General features: G+C 41.6%; 1 protein-coding gene across 1 annotated transcript in view; it reads left to right on the forward strand.

The window, feature by feature from the left end:
* The window catches only part of LOC115167459 (A disintegrin and metalloproteinase with thrombospondin motifs 17-like), a 115,050-nt gene that overhangs the window by 20,176 nt on the left and 82,666 nt on the right, over positions 1–12,208 (forward strand). Inside the window, exons 3-4 of the mRNA XM_029721884.1 lie at positions 8,777–8,917; positions 10,891–11,041. Coding sequence (XP_029577744.1) covers positions 8,777–8,917; positions 10,891–11,041 — 292 coding nt within the window. The remainder of the gene's footprint in view (positions 1–8,776; positions 8,918–10,890; positions 11,042–12,208) is intronic.

Consider the following 12,208-nt stretch of genomic DNA (forward strand, 5'->3'; position numbering starts at 1 on the left):
TTATAAGGCCAAGTCCTCCCAGATTGCAGTTCCTAGGGCTTCCACTAGATGTCAACAGTCTTTAGAACGAGTTTTAGGCTGGTTTTTGGAAAAATGAGCCAGGAATTGTAGTTTTTCTAGGTGGCTCCAATTTGGGCTGTAGTGTTTCCAAGCGCGTGGAAGAGAGCGCGTTCTTTGGTATTTTTCTCCGGTAAAGACAATAACGATTCTCCGTCTCTAATTTTATCATTTATTTACGTACTAGGGTACCTAAGGTTTGATTATAAACATTGTTTGACTTGTTTGGAAAAATGTATTAGTAACATTTGGGATTCATTTTGTATGCATTTTGATGGAGGAAACTGGGTGGATTATTGACTGAAGCGCTCCAGTTAAACTGAGTTTTTATGGATGTAAAGAAGGACATTATCGAACAAAAGGACCATTTGTGATGTAACTGGGACCTTTTGGAGTGCCAACAGAAGAAGATCATCAAAGGTAAGGCATTTTTTATATCGCTATTTCTGACTTTTGTGTCGCACCTGTCTGGTTGAAATATGTTTTTCATGTGTTTGTATGCGGGGCGCTGTCCTCAGATAATCGCATGGTTTGCTTTCTCCGTAAAGCCTTTTTGAAATCTGGCTGGACTAACAAGAAGTTATTAAGCTTTATTTTGATGTATTACACTTGTGATTTTATGAAAGTGAAATATTTATAATACTGTAGTTTGAATTTCGCGCTCTGCAATTTCACCGGATGTTGGCCATGTGGGACGCTACCGTCCCACCTGCCCATAAGAAGTTAAGATTGAATCCTACTACACCGGCTCTGATGCTCGTCGGATGTGGCAGGGCTTGAAAACTATTACGTACTACAAAGGGAAACCCAGACGTGAGCCGCCCAGTGACGCGAGCCTACCAGGCGAGCTAAATGCCTTTTATGCTCGCTTCGAGGCAAGCAACACTGAAGCATGCACGAGAGCACCAGCTGTTCCGGATGACTGTGTGATAACGCTCTCGGTAGCCGATGTGAACAAAACCTTTAAACAGGTCAACATTAACAAAGCTGCTGGGCCAGACGGATTACCAGGATGTGTAATCAAAGCATGCATGCTTCACTGACATTTTCAACCTCTCCCTGACCGAGTCTGAAACACCTTCATGTTTCATGCAGACCACCATAGTCCCTGTGCCTAAGGAAGCGAAGGTAACCTGCCTAAATGATTACCGCCCCGTGGCACTCACGTCAGTAGCCATGAAGTGCTTTGAAAGGCTGGTCATGGCTCACATCAACAGCATCCTCCCGGACCCCTAGACCCGCTCCAATTCGCATACCGCCCCAGCAGATCCACAGATGACGCAATCTCAATCGCACTCCATACTGCCCTTTCTCACCTGGACAAAAGGAACACCTATGTGAGAATGCTGTTCATTGACTACAGCTCAGCGTTCAACACCATAGTGCCCACGAAGCTCATCACTAAGCTAAGGACTCTGGGACAAAACACCTCCCTCTGCAACTGGATCCTGGACTTCCTGACGGGCCGCACCCAGGTGATAAGAGTAGGCAACAACGCGTCTGCCACGCTGATCCTTAGGGATAGGCGTCCCGTTAGTGGGACACCAGTCGACAACATCCAGTGAAATTGGAGGAATTGGAAAATAAATTATTGTAATATTAAACATTCATGAACCTTATATAATTTAAAAGCTTTAATTCTTGTTAATCTAACTGCGTTGTCCGATTTACAATAGGCTTTACAGCGAAGGCATACCATGCGATTGTTTGAGGATGGCGCCCCACAGCAACATATTTTTCAACCAGCACAGGCTTCATAAAATCACAAATAGCGATTAAATAAATCACTTACTTTTGAAAATCTTCCTCTGTTTGCAATCCCAAGGGTCCCAGCTACAACATGAATGGTCGTTTTGTTAAATAAAAGCCTTCTTTATATCCAAAAAAGTCTGTTTAATTGCGCCATTCATTTCAGTAATCCACTCGTTCAACATGCAGACAAAGGAGTCCAAAAAGCTACCGCTAAATTTTGTTCAAACAAGCTACGTTTCTATTTAATCCTCAGGTATCCTAAAATGTAAATAAACTATAATATTTCATACGGAAAGAAGTACGTTCAATAGAAAAGTAAAATTAGTAAGCATGCGTCCTCTTCATCGCTCGCCAACAGACTGATTTTGAACTAGGAGTCTTTGTACAAAAACTTAAAATTCTTGCTAGTTTTTTATGAAACAAGCCTGAAACATTGAACAAAGACTGTTGACATCTAGTGGAAGACATAGGAATTGCAATCTGGGAGCTGGAATTACATAGAAGCCATAGCTTTCCATTATAAGAGCCTGGGAGCTCAAAAATAACATCTCTGGTTGTTTTTTCTTTGGAATTTCGCCTGCCATATCAACTGTGTTATAGTCTCAGACATTATTTTAACATTTCTAGAAACTTCAAAGTGTTTTCTATTCAATGCTACCAAATTATATGCATATCCTGGCTTCTGGGCCTGAGTAACAGGCAGTTTACTTTGGGAACGTCAGTCAGGCAGAAATTCAGGAAAATAGACCCTAGCTCTAAGAAGATTTTATTAAGACTGGGGCCCCTCAGAGGTGTGTACTTAGTCCCCTCCTGTATTCCCTGTTCACCCACGACAGTGTGGCCAAACATGACTCCAACACCATCATTAAGTTTTCTGATGACACAACAGTGTCGTGATCACCAACAACGATGAGACGACCTATAGGGAGGAGGTCAGAGAACTGGCAGTGTGGTGCCAGGACAACTTCTCCCTAAATGTGAGCAAAGCAAAGGAGCTGATCGTAGACTACAGGAAAAGGCCCCCATTAACATCGACGGGGCTGTAGTGGAGAGGGTCGAGAGTTTCATGTTCCTTGGTGTCCACATCACCAACAGACTATCATGGTCCAAACATACCAAAACAGTCGTGAAGAGGGCACGACAAAACCTTTTCCCCCTCAGGAGACTGAAAAGATTTGGCATGGGTCCCCAGATCCTCAAAAGGTTCTACAGCTGCATCATCGAGAACATCCTGACCGGTTGCATCACCGCCTGGTATGGCAACTGCTCGGCATCTGACCGTACGGCGCTACAGAGGGTAGTGCGAACAGCCCAGTACATCACTGGGGCCAAGCTTCCTGCCATCCAGGACCTATGTAATAGGTGGTGTCAGAGGAAAGCCAATAAAATTGTCAGAGACTCCAGTCACCCAAGTTATAGACTGTTTTCTCTGCTACCGCACGGCAAGCGGTACCAGAGCGCCAAGTTTAGGACCAAAAGGCTCCACAACAGCTTCTACCCCAAGCCATCAGACTGTTGAACAATTCATTAAAATCGCGACCGGTCAATTTACATTGACCCCTCCCCGCTTTTGTACACTGCTGCTACTCTCTGTTTGTTTGTTACCTATGCATAGTCACTTTGTTCCCACCTACATGTATAGATTACCTCAACTAGCCTGTACCCCCGCACACTGACTCGGGACCGGTGCCCCTGTATATAGCCTCGTTATTCTTATTGTGTTACTTTTTATTTTATCCTACTTGATAAATATTTTCTTCTTCTTGAACTGCACTGTTGGTTAAGGGCTTGTAAGTAAGCATTTCACAGTAAAGTCTACACTTGTTGTGTTCAGCACATGTGGCAAATAAAGTTTGATTTGATTAGATTTTTTGTTTAGGGCATACAACAGTTTTAAAAGGTTTTGCAACAGTTAACGAAAATTAGTCCAGGTAGTTCCTCCCTGTTTCCGTGCAATTTTCCCTGTTGTAAATGTGTGCATTAAACCAGAGCCTACAGAGATCTGGAGAAAGACAAAAAGAACATATTTGGGACTGGCCAATAGCACTGCACCAACCCAGTTTGCGGTTCTCCAATGTGGTGCTTCGGGTAAAGTTTCCCATAGCAACAGATGTTGGATCCCCAATTAACCTTAACCATTAGTGGGGAAAATGCTAAACTGTATCCAGCTGCAGCAAAGTTTGAGTAGCAGGACAGACCCAGACCAGCTGCGGTCATCTTGGTTTTAGTGTGGCTGATCTCTTATTGGTGTCGCAGTGGACATGGAGGAATATGGCTCTCAATATGTAATTGTATATAGTTTAATTAAAGCCAGGAACAACGGCTGTGCATTGGGAGTCCAGTCATTCCAATGGTTTTTGTTAGTTTCTGAGGCGCTTCCGGGATTTCAGGCCGGGTTGTTGTTTTCCATTTGCAAAATGTAGGTCACAGCTTTAGAGGAAACACACGCATGCACACACACACACACACAGATCCTTACTGTGGTATAGCTGTACACTAGCTATTCTTTCCTATTGAAGTTTCCCTGAGGCCCTGACCTTAGCCAATGAATATGTAACAGTTGTGTTAAGATGGGCTGCAGTTGTGTAGAGGAATTTATACGTGTTCAAAGTATGTTATACTCTCTGTTGCAATAGTGTATGTTGTGTGTATAGTTGTGTGTTGCAGAGATACAAAGGGGCAAGGGGGATACATAGTCAGTTGTACAACTGAATGCATTCAACCAAATTTGTCTTCCGCATGTAAAGGTGTGTATGTGTGTACACGTTGTACTATACTTGTGAGTATCAAAAGTCCTCACAAGAATACTAAACCAACAAAAATTCAGAGAAGTGAGATCATTTTTCCGGTCCTCACTTGTAAAAAGGCAATTATTAGCCTTAGGTGTTAGGTTTAGGCTTAGTTTTAAGAGGGTTTCTGTTTGTGCTGGTGCCAAACGCTGGGCCTATTGCAACTTTCTGTTCAGTCTGTATATAGCAAGTCAGTCTGGAGAATATGGGAAAACATTTGGCGGGTATTCACCTGAGGGATCCATGAAATCAAATCAAATGAAATCAAATTTTATTGGTTGCATACACATATTTATGTAGCTTGTTTCGTATAGTATCCACAGATTGTGAGCTAAAGAGGAAAACATTTCCCACGAGCATTATTATATTATTTATTGACTAACTATGGCTTTCCAAATCGCCCAACACTGTTATTTGTAAGGTTAATTTTAATTGCATGTTGTGATTTTTTTAACCATTCCTGAACCTGTGACCAGAAGCAAGCTACAAAGGGGCAATACCAGAATAAATTGTCTATTGATTCTGTCTCTTCGTAGCAAAATCTACAGAGCTGAGATTGTTGTATGCCCATATATATAGCATTATGTTGGTGGCAAGAATTTTATATAATCATTTAAATGGAAAAACTCTAAGTGTTGAATCAAATGTAGTTTTTTGTACCAGTTCATAAACCATGTGTCATGGAATTGGTACATCGAAAATCTCTTCCCATTTATTTTCCAACCTGTGTGGCGCAGCTGTCAACATTTTTGTCCTCAAATGAAACTGGTATATTTTTCTATTTATTCCAGTTCCTTTCAGCCAATTTGTATCTTTGATATATGGCAGGCAAACAAGTTCCCTACTGTGCCTTCTTCCTCTTCCACTTCCCTCCTCAATTTTTGTGGTAGTGCTGCAATCAGTTGATTGTAAGTTTGGATTGAGCAGATATTCCCATATATTTTCGATAGATGCATATGTGACATAACTCCTCCGTTTCTATTCATAATATCATTAATAAATATAATACAATTTTTAAACATTATTTCCATAAATAATGTTTTTTTATTAATCAGTATATTTGAGTTTAACCATAATATTTGTTGTAATATTTGTTCCATTTTTTTCTGGAGGATAAAACTGAAATTGAAACCAGCTTTGTGTGGCTTGTTTAAGAAAGGGCGATACTTTAAACAAAATTTCATTTTCAATTAGTCGGAAATGAGAAGTGGTGATCTGTATAAAGGCAAAAAGGCAATTTTTGAAAAAAGGATGAGCCTTTCTTAATAATCTACTGGAGAACCATTTTGGGGTTAAGTATAATTTATGTATGAGTGAAGCTTTTATTGAGAGGTTTAAAGCTTTAATATTTAATAATTTTTGCCCCCCAAACTCAAATTCATTATATAAATAGGCACATTTAATTTTGTCTAGCTTAGCATTCCAAATAAAATGTAATATTTTTTGTTCACATGATTTAAAAATGAGTCATCTGGAGTAGGCAGTGCCATTAGTAAGTAAGTAAAATGTGAAACGACCAAAGAGTTAATCAATGTGATTTTTCCATAAATAGACGAGTATGTTTGTAGTGTGTTTGTTTCCGTTATGTAGAGGTGTTGTTTGAGGCGTGTCAAGAAGGTGTGGCTGGTTTCTCCTATATTAGGGTTAGGGTTAGTGGTTAGGGAAAATATGATTTTAAATGTGAATCAATTGCTGGTCCTCACAAAAATTGTAAGATATACCTGTGTGTGTGTGTGTGTGTGTATGTGTGTGTGTGTGTGTGTGTGTGTGTGTGTGTGTGTGTGTGTGTGTGTGTGTGTGTGTGTGTGTGTGTGTGTGTGTGTGTGTGTGTGCCTGAGAGACATGAGCATATACCAGTAGTGTATGAGTAAATAATGGTGTGTGTGTGTGTGTATGTCTATATGGTATATAATGGTATGTATGTGTCTATGTGATATATAATGGTGTGTGTGTCTATATGGTACATAATGGTGTGTGTGTGTCTATATGGTATATAATGGTATGTATGTGTCTATATGATATATAAGGGTGTGTGTGTGTCTATATGGTACATAATGGTGTGTGTGTGTGTCTATATGGTATATAATGGTGTGTGTGTGTGTGTGTGTGTGTGTCTATATGGTATATAATGGTGTGTGTGTGTGTCTATATGGTATATAATGGTGTGTGTGTGTGTGTGTGTGTGTGTGTGTGTATGTATGTCTATATGGTATATAATGGTGTGTGTGTGTCTATATGGAACATAATGGTGTGTGTGTGTCTATATGGTACATAATGGTGTGTGTGTGTGTCTATATGGTACATAATGGTGTGTGTGTGTGTGTGTGTGTGTGTGTGTGTGTGTGTGTGTGTGTGTGTGTGTCTGTATGGTATATAATGGTGTGTGTCTATATGGTATATAATGGTGTGTGTCTGTATTGTATATAATGGTGTGTGTGTGGGTGTGTGTGTGTGTGTGTGTGTGTGTGTGTGTGTGAGAGTGTGTGTGTGTGTGTGTGTGTGTGTGTGTCTATATGGTATATAATGGTGTGTGTGTGTCTATATGGTATATAATGGTGTGTGTGTGTGTGTGTATGTCTATATGGTATATAATGGTGTGTGTGTCTATATGGAACATAATGGTGTGTGTGTGTCTATATGGTATATAATGGTGGGTGTGTGTCTATATGGTACATAATGGTGTGTGTGTGTGTGTGTCTGTATGGTATATAATGGTGTGTGTCTATATGGTATATAATGGTGTGTGTCTGTATTGTATATAATGGTGTGTGTGTGGGTGTGTGTGCATGGTATATAATTGTGTGTGTGTATGGTATATAATGGTGTGTGTGTGTATGGTATGTAATGGAGTGTTTGTCTATATGGTATATAATGGTGTCTGTCTACATGGCATATAATGGTGTGCATGTGCCTATATGGAATATAATGCTGTGTATGTGTCTATATAGTATATACGTGTGTGTGTGTGTGTCTATATGGTATATAATGGTGTGTATGTGTCTATATGGTATAGAATGGTGTGTGTGTGTGTGTCTATATGGTATAGAATGGTGTGTGTGTGTGTCTATATAGTATATAAGGGTGTGTGTGTCTATAATGTACATAATGGTGTGTGTGTGTCTATATGGTATATAATGGTGTGTATGTGTCTATATGGTATATACGCGTGTGTGTGTGTCTATATGGTATATAATGGTGTGTATGTGTCTATATGGTATATAATGGTGTGTGTGTGTGTGTGTCTATATGGTATAGAATGGTGTCTGTGTGTGTCTATATAGTATATAAGGGTGTGTGTGTCTATAATGTACATAATGGTGTGTGTGTGTCTGTATTGTATATAATGGTGTGTGTCTATATGGTATATAATGGTGTGTGTGTGTGCGTGTGTGTCTATATGGTATAGAATGGTGTGTGTGTGTCTATATAGTATATAAGGGTGTGTGTGTGTGTGTCTATATGGTACATAATGGTGTGTGTGCCTATATGGTATATAATGGTGTGTGTCTATATGGTATATAATGGTGTATGTGTGTGTCTATATGGTATAAAATTGTGTGTGTGTCTATATAGTATATAATGGTGTGTGTGTCTATATGGTACGTAATGGTGTGTGTCTTTATGCTATATAATGGTGTGTCTATATGGTATATAATGGTGTTTGTCTGTATGGTATATAATGGTGTGTGTGTATATATGGTATTTAAGGGTGTGTATGTGTCTATATGGTATATAATGGTGTGCATGTGCCTATATGGTATATAATGGTGTGCATGTGCCTATATGGTATTTAAGGGTGTGTATGTGTCTATATGATATATATATATATATATGTGTGTGTGTGTGTCTATATGGTATGTAATGGTGTGTGGCTGTATTGTATATAGTGGTGTGTATGTGTGTGTGCATGGTATATAATGGTGTGTGTGCATGGTATATAATGGTGTGTGTCTATATGGTATATAATGGTGTGTGTCTATATGGTATATAATGGTGTGTGTGTGTGTGTGTGTCTATATGGTATATAATGGTGTGTGTGTGTCTATATGGTATATAATGGTGTGTGTGTGTGTGTCTATATGGTATATAATGGTGTGTGTGTGTCTATATGGTATATAATGGTGTGTGTGTGTGTGTGTGTCTATATGGTATGCAATGGTGTCTGATTTTCTCTCCAGCATGGGGATGAGCCATGATGACGACCATGCTACCTGTACAGGCCACTCCCACATCATGTCTGGCGAATGGGTGAAGGGCCGTAACCCCAGCGACCTATCATGGTCCCCCTGCAGCCGTGACGACCTGGAGAAGTTCCTCAGGTGAGACACACACACACACAAACACACACACTGACTCACACACACACACTCTCTAGGTTACTAAGTGGAGCATAGCAATATTATGAGAGTGGAAAATGTGCCTCAGTTCACTGGCCTAAAGGTTCCAGTTTTCCACTTTCAGATTGGACACATACACTCACACACACACACACACACACACGCACGCACGCACGCATGCACACACTCACTGATACACACTCACACTCACTCACACACCCACCCTACACACAGTCTCACTCATACATACACACAATCATTATACAATATTTCCCTCCGCCCAACTCACACACTTCCTTGAATAAATGACCTCTAGTTTCCTTCCAGCCATTATTTAATTGACTTTGACAAGGTCTTTGTAACCAGTCACTCACAGCGATGGGACTTACTGTGTTCCAGCCCTTACCGCTGTCAGGCAGTTTAATCAAGTTGAATGGCGTCTCCTACTCAATGCATTCATCACAACTCTACGAGATGGCATCGGCTTTTATCTATGGGCTGCTGTTGCCTAGAAGCTATTTCCATAGCGATGGCCTGATTTATATTGCAAACAATGGATCTGATTGACTGTGACTGGAGCATGGACTAGAAATTGAGTTTATTGGCTGTCTGGCGCTCTGAAATCACTCCCTTGACATTGGACCATTATTATATGTAACAGAAGTGTTAATGTTCACACTGTTAGTGCTGGGGTGGAACAAAAGCCTGTACATACTGCTGGCCTCCAGGACCAGAGTTGCCCAACTCCCTTTTTAGCAGACCTGTGTGGTGAAAGGTGAATGTTGAGGTTCGGTCAAAAGAAGCTTCACCCATGTACACATTGCAGGCATCAATATAACATTTAAGGATTTCTCTTTTCCTATACCACAATGTTATCAAAACCACATATTCCCGAGTCAAGTCACAGACAGTCTCCTTGCTGGATCCATAGTGTATGTTCCTCTAGAGGTGTGTCCCAAATGGCAACCTATTCCCTATATAGTGCACTAGTTTTGACAAGGACCCATAGGGTAAAGTTTTTTGGTCTATGTTTTCTGGATTATGTATGGTAGTGTGGATGTGTTGAACTATTCTTGCGGGGACCAGAAGTCCGCAGAAGTCCCCACAAAGATAGGAAAAAAACAGAAATTTGACCAACTGGGGACATTTTGTTAGTCCCCACGAAGTAAAATGCTATTTCTAGGGGGTTTAGGGTTAAGGTTAGAATTAGTGTTAGGGTTAGAATTACATTAAGGGTTAGGGTTAGGAGCTAGGGTTAGATTTAGGGTTAGGGTTAGGAGCTAGGGTTAGATTTAGGAGCTAAGGGTTCGATTTAGGGTTAGGGTTAGGAGCTAGGGTTAGATTTAGGGTTAGGGTTAGGAGCTAGGCTTAGATTTAGGATTAGGGTTAGGAGCTAAGGTTAGGTTTAGGGTTAAGGTTAGGGTTTTGGGTTAAGGCTAGGGTTAAGGTTAGGGTTAAGGTAAGAGTAAGGGTTTGGGTTAGGTTTAGGGTTGGGGTTAGGGAAAATAGGATTTTGAATGGGACTGAATTGTGTGTCCCCACAAGGTTAGTTGTGTGTGTGTGTGTGTGTGTGTGTGTGCACGTGTGTGTGCACGTGTGCGTGTGCATGTTTGTGTGTGTGTGTGTAGAGTCTACTGGATACCTTCTCTGCTGTGTGTTCTCTATGGATCTCTAAGATAAAGGCTCTCTGGTGAATCCCAGGGCTTTGTGCTCTACAGAGACAGACACTGGTCAGTCACACACAGAGGACCATCATACAATACTACATTACAATGGTAACCAGGGTCATCATTTAGTCAGTGTGTAACTTGATAAACCATCCAACTACAGTCTATCCCTGCTAGGACATACTGTCAACTCTGCTCTTTATATGTCCTTGTGTGTGTGTGTGTGTGTGTGTGTGTGTGTGTGTGTGTGTGTGTGTGTGTGTGTGCATGCGCTGGTGTGTGTGACAGGTCCAAAGCCAGCAGCTGTCTGCTCCACACAGACCCCAGAAGCCGCTACCAGGTTCGCCTGCCACCCAAGCTGCCAGGCATGCACTACAGTGCAGATGAACAGTGTCAGATCCTCTTTGGAACCAACGCCACCTTCTGCAATGATATGGAGGTACACACACATGTGCGTATGCACACACACACACATGCACACACACACACACGGATCTATTGACAGTAGCTGTGTAGTAGTCGTGTGTTTAGACCTAGTGTAGTGTGGACTCTATCAAATCAAATCAGATTGTATTGGTGGTGTACACAGATCAGGGCCATGATGTAATGAAGGTGTGCTGATGGGGTCATGATGAGCAGAGATGATGGGTTGTGAAAGATACTGTCAGTCCACTGTGATGTAATACTGTTTCTCCTCTGGGCTATTCTCCTCTTTCCTGCTGTCTGCCTAATTGATTTACCAACTCACACACTCCTCTTTGATCTCTCCTCCTCCTTCTCATTCCCTCTCTATCCCCGGGGCATCCTCCCGGGGCATCCTCCCGGGGCATCCTCCCGGGGCATCCTCCCGGGGCATCCTCCCGGTGCCTGCTTTTAAAGGTTGCTAGGGAGATCTGGCCAAAATATCTGTCCAGAGTGACAGGTGCTGACAGTCCAGTTTGGTTTCACACACCAGGTTCATCATCACACGCTGCTGTGTTTCCTCTACATTAAATACATCACATTTCAGGTTTAAGTGGAACCCCCCCCAACAAAATGATATGCCAAGCTGCCAAACACCAATACTGCAAGGTATTTCAGTTTAGATTGGAACTCAGTCTGGTTTCCCAAATGTTTGCTGTCCCTCTTCCAGTCCACCATTCAAAACAAGGCAGACTATAACTGCAGAGCTTCTGACCACTATTTCCACTCAATACCGGCCCAGCCAGAGCCTGGTAGGAGGGTTTAATGGCAGCTTTCACACCCTGCCAAGACGAATGTCTCATCGTCTAGACTTCCTGATCCTACAGAGACCCAGAGGAGACATGCACGCATGTACACACACACACACACACACACACACACACACACACACACACACACACACACACACACACACACACACACACACACACACACACACACACAATACATGGGTGTCAGAACATAGACTGATGGCTATTCAGCAAGGGTCAAAGCAGAGAGGAGGTGGAAGTACGTCTGATCATAATGGTTTAACGGTCGCTGTGCCACCTTGGGAGCTTCACCGCCAGATTGGAAAATGTTCTCGAACATTGAGAGAGGAAGAGGTAGTGTGTGTGTGTGTGTGTGTGTGTGTGTGTGTGTG

This window comes from Salmo trutta, chromosome 29 (genome assembly GCF_901001165.1).
Source record: "Salmo trutta chromosome 29, fSalTru1.1, whole genome shotgun sequence".
Taxonomy (NCBI): domain Eukaryota; kingdom Metazoa; phylum Chordata; class Actinopteri; order Salmoniformes; family Salmonidae; genus Salmo; species Salmo trutta.